This window comes from Stegostoma tigrinum, chromosome 36 (genome assembly GCF_030684315.1).
Source record: "Stegostoma tigrinum isolate sSteTig4 chromosome 36, sSteTig4.hap1, whole genome shotgun sequence".
In the NCBI taxonomy this organism is placed as follows: Eukaryota; Metazoa; Chordata; class Chondrichthyes; order Orectolobiformes; family Stegostomatidae; genus Stegostoma; species Stegostoma tigrinum.
In genome coordinates, this window is record NC_081389.1 from 19,014,182 (window position 1) to 19,030,980 (window position 16,799).

At 46.6% G+C, this 16,799-nt stretch overlaps 1 protein-coding gene across 1 annotated transcript in view; it reads left to right on the forward strand.

Annotated features, from left to right (window-relative positions):
- ulk3 (unc-51 like kinase 3) overlaps positions 1–16,799 on the forward strand; it is a 56,168-nt gene that overhangs the window by 23,914 nt on the left and 15,455 nt on the right. Inside the window, exons 7-14 of the mRNA XM_059640132.1 lie at positions 653–808; positions 1,985–2,090; positions 3,654–3,694; positions 6,627–6,729; positions 7,565–7,629; positions 12,812–12,890; positions 16,049–16,089; positions 16,269–16,316. Coding sequence (XP_059496115.1) covers positions 653–808; positions 1,985–2,090; positions 3,654–3,694; positions 6,627–6,729; positions 7,565–7,629; positions 12,812–12,890; positions 16,049–16,089; positions 16,269–16,316 — 639 coding nt within the window. The remainder of the gene's footprint in view (positions 1–652; positions 809–1,984; positions 2,091–3,653; positions 3,695–6,626; positions 6,730–7,564; positions 7,630–12,811; positions 12,891–16,048; positions 16,090–16,268; positions 16,317–16,799) is intronic.

Here is a 16,799-nt window from a genome sequence, read left to right on the forward strand (position 1 = left end):
ACATTAAAAACTGAAGCCAGCGCTGGGGGAAGTGCTACACTCTCAGGGGTGAGACTTTAGTTCAGGTTCAGGGGTATGTGTATCCTGAAGAGGAGCAGGGGAATTATATCTGGAGTTTTGAGTGATATCAATCCCCAAATCAACAGACGATAAGAGTTAATCTTGCTATTTCTACTTTGTTAATCATTTCATAGCCAGGAACACTGTTAGTGGAATCTGGATGTTCGTCTGTCATGCCGACGTGCATACCAACTTTACTGGGGTTTCTGATGATACTGAGACACATTAACTAGCGGGTCCTGAAACAAAAACAGGAATTGCTGGAGAAACTCAGCGGGTCTGGCAGCATCTGTGGAGAGAGAAAGCAGAGTTAATATTTCCTGACCCTTAGCCAGAAGTGGTGGATCCTGCAGGGTTGAGGATCTCCTGTGTGTGAAGCTGGTGTACCCCCAACAGGAAGATAGGAATCACTAAAAACATCTGATATTGACATGCGTTTAAATTTACCATTTTGTCCTGAATTTGAAACTGCAAACACAATATGTACTGACAAGGTGCAACATTTGTCGCACGTCTCCTCCCGCACTCATCCTCCTCCAGGGTAATTCCTTGACATTTTTCCAAATGCTTACCAAACCCTGTTTGGCTTCAGCTTCCCCCAGGCTCCCGGGTCTCGAGGGAATGTAGAGATTTACTGCTGCGGCTGTTAGAGAGGGATCCGGAACGGAGGATAACCTTTGAGGAATTCTTTACACACCCATTTGTGGACTTGGATCACATGCCGAGTGAGGAGAGCCTGGAGAAGGCGGTATGTGAATGCACTGTGCTGTTCAGTAACTATGTTTCCACAGTTTGAGGGGAACAGAGTGTTCACTCATCACAGCCCCACACTGTGACTCTGATATCTCAGTGATGTTTACCTTTTGTGCTGAACCTCAACCTAGCTCTCCCTGTGAAAGGCTTTCATTTTAAAATTCACATTCTTGTTTTCATCAGCTTGTGTGCCCACACTCCACCCTGTCTCTTCCAGCCCCTACACTCCTCCCTATCTCTGTCACCATCTCCAGCCTCACTATCCTCTGAGATGTCTGTGTTCCTCCAACTCGGAGCTCAGTGCACACCCCCAGTTTCCATTACTCCACCATCGGTGACCATGTCTTCATGCCTGGGCCCTAAGCTCTGGGATGGCCCTTAAACATCCCTGCCTTTTCCCTCTCCTTTGTGACACAACTTTAAAACTGCATCTCCCCCTCCCCCTCCTCTCCCCCCCCACCCCCCTCCTCTCCCCCCCCCACCCCCCTCCTCTCCCCCCCCCACCCCCCTCCTCTTCCCCCCCCCACCCCCCTCCTCTCCCCCCCCACCCCCCTCCTCTTCCCCCCCACCCCCCTCCTCTTCCCCCCCACCCCCCTCCTCTCCCCCCCCCACCCTCTCCCCCACCCTCTCCCCTCCCTCCCTCCCCATCCCTCTCTCCCCATCCCTCTCTCCCCCTCCCTCTCTCCCCCTCCCCCTCTCTCCCCCTCCCCCTCTCTCCCCCTCCCCCTCTCTCCCCCTCCCCCCTCTCTCCCCCTCCCCCTCCTCTCCCTCCCCCTCCTCTCTCCCTCCCCTTCCTCTCTCCCTCCCCTTCCTCTCTCCCTCCCCTTCCTCTCTCCCTCCCCTTCCTCTCTCCCTCCCCTTCCTCTCTCCCTCCCCTTCCTCTCTCTCCCCCCTCCTCTCTCCTCCCCCCTCCTCTCTCCTCCCCCCTCCTCTCTCCTCCCCCCTCCTCTCTCCTCCCCCCTCCTCTCTCCTCCCCCCTCCTCTCTCCCCCTTTCCCCCTGTTCTTCTCCCCCCCTTTCCCCCTGTCCTTCTCCACCCCCCCCTTTTCCCCCTGTCCTCCGCCCTCTCCCTCCCTCGCACGCTCTTCTTGTGTCCATCTTTCTCATTGCCCTGTGTCCTGAGAAGTTAGCATTTTTAAATTGTTTTCACTAATTTACTGTTTGCCCTTCAGACTGCGTTGGTCGTGGAAGCTGTGAAAAAGGATCAATTGGGGGACCTATCTTCCGCTCTGTCCCTCTACTGCAAGTCACTGGAGTACTTTGTTCCTGCTCTGCACTGTGAGTCCTCGCTGCTCTGTCTTGTGGCCAGGGCTCAGCGGATAGTGAACTCTCTCGAAGAACCCATTCCCTTTTGGACAGGACTTAGTGCCCATTCGATACTGCCAGGAGACCATACAAACCCATTGAGCTGATCTGTATCTTAACTCCTCCACCTTAAGTGGCTCAATTTCCCCTGGTTGTGTAAGATTCAATTGACCAGAGACTTACGGTGAGTCTAATTTCCTTGTGAGGAGGAGCAGCCCCTACCCTGGCCTTGTGTGGAAGAATGTTTCCTCAAGCCCTGTCCTGGATAGACTGGATTGAAAGCCTATTCCAGAATCCCCCAACAGAACACAGCAGCTATCTAACTCATCAAGTCCACTCTTAGTAACACTGTCCGTGAATATCCCTTCACTGGGTCCAAAACCTACAATACCATCCCTAGCAGCACTACTGCAGCACATGGACTGTGGTAGTTTAAGAAGGCAGCTCACCATCATCTTCTCCAGGGCAAATAGGGACAAGCCATAAATGCTGACCCAGCCAACAATGCCCATGTCCCATGAGTGAATGTTTATAAAAGTATATATTATCATCTCATGACAGTTTTAAGGAAAAACACTATCTGAAGAGGCTCAGGGTGTGGTGGTGAGCGGGGACACCTATTGATGATGCTGGGTCTCTGAAAAAGCATTCTGAATAGACCACCTTACCTACCTGCACTCTTTCCACCGCCCCCCCCCCCCCCCAAAAAAAACTGTCTGCTCCTGTCAAGTGTGAGTGTTCTTTGCAGGGTTTTACTTAAGTTCAGAGCTTTGAGTGTAACAGGAGTGATTCAAGACCAAATGATGTGCTAAATTATTAATCAAACTCTTGCCATAATTGGCCAGCCCATGTGTGAGGCTATTCGTTGCCCTGCCTTATAGTCAAGACTTGTCAAATTGTAAGCAAATTAATTGTACCACATCTCAAGAAGAACAAAAAATACAAGAGAAACGTGCACCTCCCCTACTTTGGCCAGCAAGGGAGAAAAATCTGATCCGCAGGTCATAATATTACTGCTGATCCAATGAATTACTTGATGTAATTAAAACTCAATCACACAAATCAACATCTGCAATATAACTTTTAAAAGCTGCGTTCCAGGTAAAGATGCCACAGTCCCAGAGGACTGCTGTGTCATGGGAGAGGGATTGGGATTCCAACCTGAGGGTCAGCATGTGAAATTGTAAAGGAGGGACCATCACAGTAACCTCAGCCAGTTTGAGAATTGAACTCGCGCTGTTGGTGTCACTCTTGGTTGCAGATTCAGCTGTCCGGCCAACTGAGCTAACCCAGCCCCACAGCGTTGCTTAAAAATCAAAGCAGTGTAGGAATAAACGGTGATTGAAGGCTTTTAATGTGTCTATCCAATTCCTTTGGAAGTTACTGTTGAACCAGCACCCTCCAGCCTTGAATGCAGTATGTTCGCCATCACAAGGCTGGGACCTGTGCTGGCAGTGAATCTGTACAGTGTATGAGTGGCAGGTGCTAGCACAATTCTGCTAACCTTGATTTGGTATTTCTGATTTAATGCATTAGATGAGTCAGATCAACGACGGAAGGCAGCCATCAGGTCAAAGGTAAGAGAGCGGTGCCTCTTCCTTTTTAGGAATGGCTCGTGTGTGATTCCCTTTCCTTCCTACACAGCCTCCCCCCTTCACTTCATAAACTTAAAGCTCATCCCAAACCTCTGCAACCTGTATCCCTCAGCCCCATGGCCGCTGATCCACATTGTTTTCCAGTTCACCAACACCAGGACGTAACAACCAGGAGCAGGAGTAGGCCATTCGACCCCTCGAGTCTCCTACACCATTTACTACAATTGTGGCTGATCTCAACTCAGCCTTAATGCTACTTTCTTGCCTGCTCCCCATAACCCTTGTACTTGTTACAGATTAAAAGTCTGCCTCTCTCCTCCTTACATTGACTCTGTGTCCCAGCCTCATCCCATCCCACAGATTCACAACCCTTTGAAAGAAGCCTGGTTTAAATCTGCTACCTTTTGTCCTAAAACTATCACCTGTCATTCTAGATTGCCCCACAAGAGGAAACATCCTCTCCACATCTCCTTTGTCAATCCCCTTTAACATCTGGTGTACCTCAATTAGATCTCTTCTCGCCCTTCTAAACTCTAGTGTCTCCATGAGATAAATTCTTCAACGCTGCAATTAATGGATGTGAGTTTGCTCGCTGAGCTGGAAGGTTAGTTTTCAGACGTTTCGTCACCATTCTAGGTAACATCATCAGTGAGCCTCCGACGAAGCGCTGGTGTTATGTCCCGCTTTCTATTTATCTGTTTAGGTTTCCTTGGGTTGGTGATGTCATTTCCTGCATTGGTGATGTCATTTTCTGTTCTTTTTCTCAGAGGATGGTAGATTGATTTGGAGCCAGTGTGTTAGTTGATGGAGTTCCTGTTGGAATGCCATGCTTCTAGGAATTCTCATGCGTGTCTCTGTTTGGCTTGTCCTAGGATGGATGTGTTGTCCCAATCAAAGTGGTGTCCTTCCTCATCTGTACGTAAGGATACGAGTGATAGTGGGTCATGTCGTTTTGTGGCTAGTTGATGTTCATGTATCCTGGTGGCTAGCTTTCTGCCAGTTTGTCCAATGTAGTGTTTGTCACAGTTCTTGCAAGGTATTTTGTAGATGACGTTCGTTTTATTTGTTGTCTGTATAGGGTCTTTTAAGTTCATTAGCTGCTGTTTTAGTGTGTTGGTGGGTTTGTGGGCTACCCTGATGCCAAGAGGTCCGAGTAGTCTGGCAGTCGTTTCGGAAACGTCTTTGATGTAGAGGAGAGTGATTATGGTTTCTGAGCCCGTTTTGTCTGTTTGTTTGGGTTTATTGCAGCAACATCAAAGACATCTCGGAAATGACTGCCAGACTACTCGGACCTCTTGGCATCAGGGTAGCCCACAAACCCACCAACACACTAAAACAGCAGCTAATGAACCTAAAAGACCCTATACAGACAACAAATAAAACGAACGTCATCTACAAAATACCTTGCAAGAACTGTGACAAACACTACATTGGACAAACTGGCAGAAAGCTAGCCACCAGGATACATGAACATCAACCAGCCACAAAACGACATGACCCACTATCACTCGTATCCTTACGTACAGATGAGGAAGGACACCACTTTGATTGGGACAACACATCCATCCTAGGACAAGCCAAACAGAGACACGCACGAGAATTCCTAGAAGCATGGCATTCCAACCGGAACTCCATCAACAAACACATTGGCTCCAAATCGATCTACCATCTGCTGAGAAAAAGAACAGGAAATGACATCACCAATGCAGGAAATGACATCACCAACCCAAGGAGACCTAAACAGATAAATAGAAAGCGGGACATAACACCAGCGCTTCGTCGGAGGCTCACTGATGATGTTACCTAGAATGCTGAAGAAACGTCTGAAAACTAACCTTCCAGCTCAGCGAGCAATCTCACATACAGAAACTCAACCTGAGCTACAAATCTTCTCAAAACTCTCTGGAATTAATCTAATAAACCATCTCTAAACTGCCTTCAAGGCAATTATATCTTTCCTCACGCAAGGGGACCAGGACTGGACACAGTACTCCTAATGCAGTCTCACCAGTGCCTTGTATAATTGCACATTGGCAAGTAGAAGCTCTGAGCCAGGACTTATCATTGGAACTTGTGAAAAATCCTTCTTAACACATTGTAAATGTACTTCTGTGCATGTTGACACATTCATGATCACACAGTGTGCCATCATTGACTAAACACTCATCTGTGCCTGTACAAAACCATGTTACTGGTTTAAAGTTAGTAGCTGTTCACCAACATAAATCCCATAAGTGATTAATTGTGATATTATGTTATAGTGATGGTTTGGAATTTGCTGCAAATTTGCACGAAAACCGTGTAGTATCAAATAGAATACTGAATATTTGCTTCAATAAGATTGAGGAGCTCTAGTGGTGGCACAGTGGCTCAGTGGCTAGCACTGCTGCCTCACAGCGACAGGGACCCGGGTTTGATACCACCCTCGGGTGACTGTGTGGGAGTTTGCACATTCTCACTGTGCCTGCATGGGTTTCCTCCGGGTGCTCGGGTTTCCTCCCACAGTCCAAAGATGTGCAGACTAGGGTGGATGGGCCATGCTAAATTGCCTCGTAGTGCCCAGGCATGTACAGGCTTGGTGGGTTAGTGTGGAAAATGCAGGATTACAGGGATAGGGTAATGCTGTTCAGAGGTTTGGTGTGGACTTGATGGACTGAATAATCTGCTTCCACACTGTAGAGATTTTGTGGTTCTAAGATTGAGGCTCAAGAGATTGCTGCCTGTTCTCAGGTGGAGGTGAATTGAAGCATTGAACTGCCACCAGGGTTTTAGAGCCTTATTGAACCAAGAAGCCTTGATCGTAATGAATGGTGGCATAGGTTTGAGGGGCTGAATGCCTACTCTAGCCCCTGATTCATGTGAAATTTCCCAGCCAGCCCGCACATTTATTTTTTTCCTTTTTAATTGTTGCTAGGTAACTCAGTACCTCTCCAGGGCAGAGGAGTTGAAGATATTAGTTACTAAGAGGAACAGGGCTAACTTTGAACAGGCCAAATCTACGAGGGACATTCTGAAAGGTAAGGATGCCTCTCCCAGAAATCAGCACAAGTTTCAAACCAAAGTTTCCACCCTGAGCATTATTCCTGACTTGTACTTCCCCTTGTTATCCCACCCTTTCCATGATGCAAAGCCTGAGGAGCCATGTTCTGGCATATGATACTAAAAGTCAAAGGCCATTGATGGGCTATTAAAGCGACTGGACGAGGCGGGGGGGAGATATCTGGGCAGATGATGGCCTTGTGGTATTATTGCTGGACTATTAATAGAGAGACACAGCTAATGTTTTGACGATCTGGGTTCGAATCCCACCAGGGCAGGTGGTGGAATTTGAATTGAATGAACATCTGGGATTAAGAGTCTAACTGTAACCATTGCCAATTGTCAGGGAAAACCCATCTGGTTCACTAATGTCCTATAGGGAAGGAAACTGGCATCTTTACCTGGTCTGACCTAGATGTGACTCCAGACCCACAGCAATGTGGTTGATTCTGAGCTGCCCTCTGGGCAATTTGGGATGGCCAATAAATGTTCTCATGCATAATCACCATCCATAAGCACCTAATTCCTTGAAGGAATTAGGAAAAAAAAGAGTTTAAATCAATCTGTTCAGACATGGAGTAGGTGGAACTTGAAACTGGACATTCCTGCCCAAAGGCAGGGGCACTGCCACTATTCCACAGGAGCTTTGCTGAAAGAAGAGTTTTCTCGATGCCCCGGTCAAAAAAGTGGAAGTCATTAAACCCCTTGAACCTGCTCTATGTTCAGTTTGAGCTTGGTCAGGATGTATCAACAGCAATCTGTACTTTCACCTCCCAGCGCCCTAACACCCCCCACTTCTGATTTTTGTTTCAGAAATGTCCCAGGACAAACCACGACTCCTGGCCGCACTGGAAGTCGGATCTGCTGCGATCGCCAAGGTAAGACTGGGTTGACATTCCCTGAAATTTTATGAAGCACCGTGTAGAATTGTGCACGTGTGTTCAGAGGGAAAGGAGCGGGGAAGACGGTTTGGCTAAACGAGTGTCTTATCCAATTATGGCCTCACTTCCACTTCCCTGTCAGTCTGCCTTTGTCAATCCGCCTGACCCAGCCTTAAGTGTATTCAATGGCTCTGCCTCTGCTCCTCACTGGGGCAATGACCAACAATCCTCAGAGAATGAATCTTCCTCACCTCCATCCCCCTCATTCTGAAGCTATGCCCCGTAATTACAGACTCCCCCACAAGAGGGAGCAGCTTCTCAGCTTCTACTTTGTCAAACACAACCAGAACTTAATATAACGCAGTGTAGAGCTGGATGAACACAGCAGGCCAGGCAGCATCAGAGGAGCAAGAAAGCTGACGTTTCAGGTCAGGCCCAAGGTTCACTTGACTGATTTCTATCATAGAATCCCTCTTAGGTGGCCAGAGGCAGGAAGTAATAGTGGGAGATCAGAGATAATAAGAACTGCAGATGCTGGAGAATCTGAGATAACAAAGTGTGAAGCTGGATGAACACAGCAGGCCAAGCAGCATCTCAGGAGCACAAAAGCTGATGTTTCGGGCCTAGACCCTTCATCAGAAAATGGGGATGGGAAGAGGATTCTGAAATAAATAGGGAGAGAGGGGAGGCGGACCGAAGATGGATAGAGGAGAAGATAGGTGGAGAGGATGGTATGGGTGGGGAGGTAGGGAGGGGATAGGTCAGTCCGGGGAGGTCGGACAGGTCAAGGGGGCGGAATGAGGAGAGTAGATAAGAAATGGAGGTGCAGCTTGAGGAGTGGGGAGGGGATAGGTGAGAGGAACAACAGGTTAGGCAGGTGGAGACGAGCTGGGCTGGTTTTGGGATGCCGTGGGGGGATGGGATGAGCTGGGCTGGTTTTGGGATGCAATGGGGGAGGGGGGGAATTTTGAAGCTTGTGAAGTCCACATTGATACCATTGGGCTGCAGGGTTCCCAAGCGGAATATGAGCTGCTGTTCCTGCAACCATCGGGTGGCATCATTGTGGCACTGCAGGAGGCCCAGGATGGACATGTCGTCTGAGGAATGGGAGAGTGAGTTGAAATGGTTTGCGACTGGGAGGTGCAGTTGTTTATTGCAACTGCAGGTCTGTGGTTAATGTGGTGTGCCTCAGGGGTCGGTGCAGGGCCCTTGCTGTTTGCTTTCTAGATCAATGATTTGGATGAGAATGTACAAGGAATGATTAGTAAGTTTGCGGATTATACTGAAATAGGCGGTATTGTGGACAGTGAGGAAGGTTATCAGAAATTGCAGCAGGATCAGCTGGGGAAGTGGGCTGAGAAATGGCAAATGGAGTTTAAAATAGAATAGTGTGAGGCGTTGCTGTTTGGAAAGTCAAAGGAAGGTAGGAGTTTTGTAGTGAATGGTAGGGCCTTAGGGAGTGTAGTGGAACAGAGGGACCATGGAGTTCAGGTGCATGGTTCTCTGAAAGTGGGGTCACAGGTAGACAGGGCAATGAAGTATACAATGGCCTTCATTAGTTAGGCCACTGAGAATAGAAGTTGGGAAGTTATGTTATAGTTGTACAGATCATTGGTGAGGACGCGCTTGGAGCATTGAGTTCAGTTTTCGTCACCTTTCTGAATGATGATGTTAAACTCGGAAAAAGTGCAGAAGAAATTTACAAGAATGTTGCTGAGAATCAAGGGACTGAGTTATGGGGAGATGCTGGACGATCTAGGACTTTTTTCTTTAGCATGTAGAAGACTGAGGGGGGATCTTATAGAAGTGAATAAGATCATGAGAGGCATGGATAGGGTGAATGCACTCAGTCTTTTTCCTAGGGTTGGGAAATCGAGGATTAGAGGGCATCAGTTTAAGGTAAGAGGGGAAAGAATACGTGGGAACCTGAGGGGCAGCTTTTTTACACAAGAGGGTGATACGCATATGGAATGAGCTGCCAGCAGATGTAGTTGAGGTGATACATTAGCAACATTGAGAAGGCATGAGGGCGAATACTGGGATAGGAAAGGTTTAGAAGGACATGGACCAAGTGCAGGAAAACGGGGTTAGCATGGATGGACGTTTTGATCAGCACGGACCCGTTTGGGCCGAAGGGCTAGTCTCTGTGCTATAGGACTTTATGACTATGATTCTAGTCCCATGGCATGTTCCTTATGAGATTCCTATTGAATCTATTTCCTTAAATTCAACAAAAGCCTGGAAATAAGGTTGTAATGATGAACATGAAACCATTATCGACTGTTGGAAAAACCTATGTGGCTCACTAATGTTTTTTAGGGAGGGAAACTGCCATCCTTGCCTTAGTCTGGACTGTATGTGACTCCAAACCCAAGCAATGGGGTTGTCTCTTAACTGCCCTCTGGTCAATTAAGAGTGGGCAAGAAATGTGATGGCCTCCTCCCGTGAATGAATAAAACACTTTCTGGCTCATTTTAGATCTGATTTCTCCCAGTTTTTCACTATCTTCCACAGGTTTTCCTGGGGAACCAGGAGAACAGAAGAGAAATCTGTTTCATTTTCTCAGGAGGACAGACTGACAGCTGAATCTGTTCACATTGGAAGGGGGTATTTTCTGTTACTCAAAAATAAAGTGCTGCACAGGGACGCTGGTCTAAAACTCAAATCTCTGGAGTGGGAGTTAAACTCTCAGCCTTCAGACTCCAAGGCGAGAATGCTGCCCACTGAGCCACAACTAACATGAATACAATATGCAGTGAAAAAGCAGGATAGTTCCACTGTACTTGAGAGATTAAAACAAATTGTTTTAGGAAGCAGTGACCCCTCCTGAACTGGTATTCTAGAGGCCCAGACTAACGCTGCAGGAATAAAATTAGTAAATGCTGGAGAAATGCAGCAGGTCGAAATGTTAGCACTGTTTCTGTCCCTTTAGATGCTTTTGATTGATTTTGTTGCGTCACATGTACCGAGATACAGTGAAAAATATTGTTTAGCATAATGTACACACAGATCGTACCATATAAAGTGCATCAAGTGCAGAATACAGTGTTGCAATTGCATGAAAGAGAGAGATCAGAAGTAACTTTTGAGAGATCCATTTAAAAAAACTGATAACAGTAGGGAAGAGGCTGTTCTTGAATCTGTTTGTACGTGTATTCAAATATTTATATCTTCGGCCTAATGAAAGAGGGTGGAAGAGAGTATAACTGGGAAGAGAGGGATCTTTGATTATGTTGGGTTTCCTTCCAGAGGCAGCAGGAAGTGTAGATGGAGTCAGTGGATGCAAGGCTGGTTTGTGAGACGAACGGGGCTGTGTTCACCACTCCCTGTAATTTCTTGTGGTCTTGTTTGGTTGCTGCTTGTCATTCTCCGGAGTCGGTGAGGAAAGCCCGTCCAGATCTGCTGGGTTTCTCCAGCATGTCCCTCTGTTATTTCAGATTTCCAGCATCCGCAGTATTTTGCGCTTACTTTGCTGCTTCAGGAACAAGGGTCGTCTTGGAAATTTCATCAAGAAAATCTCATCATCGCAGCTGATGGACTTCTAATTCAGAACAAATATCGGGAATTATTCTCCGGAATGGCAATCACCAATTGTTGTTTTTAAACAAAAGCTTGTGTTCCTTTAAATCATTTGGGGGGTGAATCTGCTATCCTTACAGGAGGCTGCTGAGTAAGACAAGGGCCTATGGTGTTAGAGGCAAGGTGCTCGCATGGATAGAAGATTGGCTGTGTGACAGAAAGCAGAGAGTGGAGATAAAAAGGTCCTTCTCAGGATGGCAGCCAGTGACGAGCATGTTCCGCAAGGGTCAGTGTTGAGACCACAACTCATCACTTAATATATTAATGATCCAGATGAAGGAACTGAGGGCATTCTGGCGATGTTTGCAGATGATAAAAGATAAATAGAGGGATAGATAGTATTGAGGAGGCAGGGAGGCTGCAGAAGGATTTAGACAGACTAGGAGAGTGGGCAAAGAAGTGGAATACAATGTTTGAAATCGTGAGGTCATGCACTTTAGTAGGAAGAATAGAGGCATAGACTATTTTCTAAATAGGGAGAAAATTAAAACCTCTGAAGCGCAAAGGGACTTGCGAGTCCTAGTCCAGGATTCTGTTAAGGTAAACTTACAGGTTGGGCCAGTAGTTAGGAATGCAATTATAATATTTGCATTTATTTCAAGGGGTCAAGAATATAAAAGCAGGGACTTCAGACCACATTTACAACATTGTGAGCAATTTTGGGCCCAATACCTCAGGAATGATGTTCTGGCCCTGGAGTGGGTCAAGAGGAGTTTCATGAGAATGACCCCAGGAATGAACGGCTTCATATATGAGGAACGTTTGAGGAGTCTGGGTCTATAGTTGTTGGAGTTCAGAAGGATGAGGGGGCGTCTAATTGAACCTTACAGAATACTGAATGGCCTGGACAGGGTGAATGTTGGAAAGATGTTTCCGTTAGCAGGAGAGACTGGGACCTGAGGGCACGGCCTTAGAATAAAAGGAAGACCATTTAGGACGTAAATGGGGGGAAACTTCATCAGCCAGAGAGTGGCGAATCTATGGTATTCACTGCCACAGAAGGCTGTGGAGGCCAGGTCATTGAATATATTTAAGACAGAGATAGATAGGTTCTTGATTGTCAAGGGGATCAAGAGTTGTGGGGTTGAGAAATTTACCAGCCATGATTGAATGGCGGAGCAGATTTGATGGGCCAAGTGGCCTCATTTCTGCTCCTGTGGCTTATGGTCTTATCCTTGTGCAGTCTGGCTGACGTGACCCCAGACCCACAGCAATATTATTGATTCTTAACTGCCCACACGGATCGCTAAGCAAGCCACTTTGTTCCAGGGATGTACAACAATTATTGATCTTGTCATTAATGTCCACATCCCCTAAAAGAGAGAGATGTTGATTTCTGCGCTGCTGAGACTGGGAGATAGGGGGTGCTGTCTGGAAAGAGGAATGATGCAAGATGGAGCAGTGGGAGGTTGGCAGCAGGTTCTGGAGTCTTCCTTCATTGGACCCTCCCAAGAAGTGAAGGTATGTTGGAGCAGTGCTCTCAGGAGATGAATTAGATGGTGTCGATGGGCTCGGTTTTGTATATGGCCGGTAGGAGTGAGCTTGTGGATGTGGCCTTGTGCATGAATGTTTTATCTTCTGTTTCTGTTTTTGCCACCAGGATGAAGAAGGTGATGATTCAGAGAAAACTCTGGACCTTTATCAACAGAGTCTTGGGGAACTGCTGCTCATGTTGGCGAGTGAGTCGATCTTCTGGGGAAGGCAATCGTTTATAATGCAGCCCTGGAACAGGCTTGAGGAGGGCTGAATGGCCTCCCCTATTCCTGTGTTTCTAGCCCATTAACAGACCCATAATTGCCCAGTGAGCAGTTAAGAGTCAGCCAGTTTGGAATGATAAGTTTTAAAGTGAGGGGGGATCTGATTTAAAAGGGGAAACTTTTTCCCGCAGAGGGTGTATGGAACGAGCTTCCCAAGGAAGTGGTGGGACTGATGCAATTGCAACATTTAAAAGGCATCTGGATGTATATATGAATATGAGGGTTTAGAGGGATATGTGCCAAATTCTGGCAAATGGGACTGGATTAATTTAGGATATCTGGTTGACATGGACGTGTTGGACCAAAACGTCTGTTTCCGTGCTGTACATCTCTGACTGTATGTAGACCAGACCAGGTAAAGATAGCAGATTTCCTCCCATCTCTAAAAGTCATATCGATGACCCAGATGAGTTTGTCTTTGTGCGATAATTGACATTGTTACTTGGTCACCATTAGGTCAGCTCTTTGTTCTGCATTTTATTAGATTTAAATCTCACCAGCTGCAATGTCCTGGGATTCTGAATTGTCCCCAGCGCATTGGCCTGGGATTCTGAATTGTTGGGCCAATGACATTGCCACTATGCTATTACTCCCCGAATGCGTGAGCTTTCACTGATATTTGACATGGAAGTGCGGTATGGGCCGGCTTGGTAAACTTTAAAGCAGTTGGTCTTTCCCACACATCTACCTGCAATCTTTCCACTCGTGTTCCTGTGAACTTTAGGATGTTTCATTGTTGTTAAGGGTGACATTCGAATGCAATTAGTTGTTGTACTACAATACCACCCAAAAGAAATAGGAGCAGGAGCAGGCCACTCGGCCTGTAATACCTGTTCTGCCATTTCACCTCGGATCCTGCCTGAGCTTTGGTCGCAACTCCATTTCCCCACCTGCTGCCCCAGTTGCTAGATTTCCCCGAGAGATCTGAGGTCCGTCTGTATCCACAGCCATCTGTGGCAGAGGATTCCAGACATTCACAGCCCTTTGAACGAGCCAATTCTCTTTCACCTTAGTCACGTAAAAGGTCAGCCCCTTAACTTTGAAATGGTGTTGCCAACACCCAACCTGCTCTGGATTCCCCGGCCACGTGAAATGATCTCTCAGAATCGACCAAATCAAGCCCATTCGGATTTTTTTGTATTTCAATAATGTCATCTCTCATTCTTCTAAAAGTCTCTGAAAGATTACAATTGAACAAAGATGGTGGCACTGGTAAGGTAGTGTTTGGGCACCTGAGCCCATCTGCTGCAGGCAGGTGGAACTCTTTTCTGTCTCTTTGTCTCTCCTTTTTTGTTATTTTCTCTTCTCTTTTATTTCTTCACCTTTATGGCTGCAGCGTCATTGCCATGGAGCAGGATCCTCTGGCTGCGGTAACCCCGGGTTGAGGGAGGCAAGGGGGAGCCCTGGCTGCGGTAGGCCCGGGGTGAGGGGCGGCCCTGGCTGCAGTAGGCCCGGGGCAGTGGAGTGGGAGCCCCGGGGTGAGAGGGAGCGCCCGGGACAGTGTGGTGGGAGCCTGGGGTGGCGGACCCCTGGCTGCGGTAGGCCCGGGCTGGGCAGGGGGGAGCCCTGGCTGCAGTAAGCCCAGGGTGGGGAGCGGGTGGTGTTGGGATCCCTGGCTGCGGTCGGCCCAGGGCAGTGGGGGGAGCCCCTGGAGGTCTGGAACACTTTGCAGAGACCATGCAGATGCCCTGGAGTATGCATGAGACTAACGAACAAGAGATTAACTATTAATAAGTAATTTATTTTTATTCCTTTTGTAACTCAGAATGGTGTTGAATTGTGACAAAACATTTTTCACTGTATCTTCCTAGATATATGTGAAATAAAAAATATCATTAATTCATTGCCTGATAGGACAACCCCATCATTACAAGGACTGTGCTGTCTCTTAGATATGGTGATCAGAATCGCGCACCATGTTCCAGATGTGGTCTCATCAAAACCCTGTACAAATTTAAAGAATCTTCCTTATTACTCCAGTTCGCCTTCCAAATTTCTTGCTGAACCTGCAGGCAGATTGACAGCTTGGCTGATTTTGAGCTTGTGGTTAAACCTATGGAAATCAGCGATCGATTTTGTGACCCGAGTGCTTTGGTGTTACACATGTTGTCGTCACCCTTCACTTGAAGGAGCCCCACTGAATGGCTGTGCCTTTCGACCACTTGACTTGCAGGAAGGACAGAAGGAAGCAATTTCAGCCCATTGTGTCTGCCTGGGTCTCCAAATGAGTAATACATCTGGTGCCATTCCTGCTCCTTGTTCCCTATAATCGTCCTTTTCAGATATTAATCCACTTGCTACTTGAGAGCCTCAATTGAAACTGCCTCCATCACCCACTCGGGCAATGCATTCCAGATCTGAAACCGTGAGGAAGACTTTCCTCATAGCCGTGGCTCCTTTTTGTCAGTTATTTTCAATCTGTGTCCTCTCATCCTTCCACCAACGGGAACAGGATCAAGTTCTTCCTGTATACGCTGTCCAGATTTCGCATGATTTTGAATGCCTTTCAACTTTATACAGTCATAGAGTCATACAACACAGAAACAGACTCTTCAATCGAACAAGTCTATGCCAAACATAATCCCAAACTAAACTAGTCCCACCTGCCTGCTCCTGGGCCATATCCCTCCAAACGGTTGTTATTCATGTACCTATCTAAATGACTTTTAAACATTGTGACTGTACCTCCGTAAACCACTTCGTCTGGGAGTTCATTCCACAAAAATGTTGTCTTTTTAAAATCTTTCTCCTCTCACCTTAGAAATATGCCCCCCTCATCATGAAAACCCCACCTTAGGGAAAAGACACCCTCTAATTACCTTATCTACATCCCTCGTTAATTTATAAACCTCTATAAGGTTACCTCTCAACCTCCTACACTCCAGCAAAAAAAAGTCCCCGCCTCTCCTTATAACTCAAACCTTCCAATCCAGGCAACATCCTGGTAAATCTCTTCTGAACCCTCTCCAGCTTAATTATCAAATTTCCCCTTGACTTTTTCTTCGAATTGGCCGAAATTCTATCGGACTGGTCTCCACATCACAGTAAAGAAACAACCTCTTCTCTTAACTCTATTACAGGTGAGCCACAGGGCAGGAGACGAGTGATTTTACATAAAGAGGTAAGTCTAAATGCCTGGCCTGTTCAGATCACAAATTCAGCACTGATTTACTGACAAAATTTGCTGTTTGCATTTGAATTGAATCAAGCATGTTATTTGTTCGTTTTTTTTTCTTGCTCGAATAAGTTCTACAAATATCTTCAAACATTCTAAACCTCCTCTTCTCGCAATTTCCTCAGGTTCAGAACCTCATGAGCCGAGCTGAATACCTGAAGGAACAACGCAAGGTTAGGCTGATTGTTTGTTGACAGGAAGTGAAGAATGAAAAGTGAAGTGGAATACTGACCCTGTTGTTGTGCAATGATTTGCCTCAGTGTGGAGCTGGGAGCTGGCACCAGCAACCTGGAGTTGTCAATGTCCAAAACACACCAGCTTTGAGATTATAACACATGCTGTGTGTATGAAGCTAGTTTCCTCATCAAAAATACAATCATAAAGTGTTAAACTAAACGGCTAGTACGTTTGATCCACAATTCATTCTCTTTTTTTTTCTCACCCCTCCCCTTCCTTTCCTTCTTTTTTCTTCTCCCTTCCCCCTCTCTCTCTTTTCTCACTCCTTTTTCTCTCTCTAATTTTATTCATCTCCTCTTTTTCTCTCTTGGCTTGCTCTCTTTTTCTTTTTTCCTTTCTGTCTGACTTTTTCCTCCCTCTTTTCTCATCTCTCTCCTCTCCTTTTTTCTCTCCTTTTGCTTTCTCTGTTCCCTTACTTT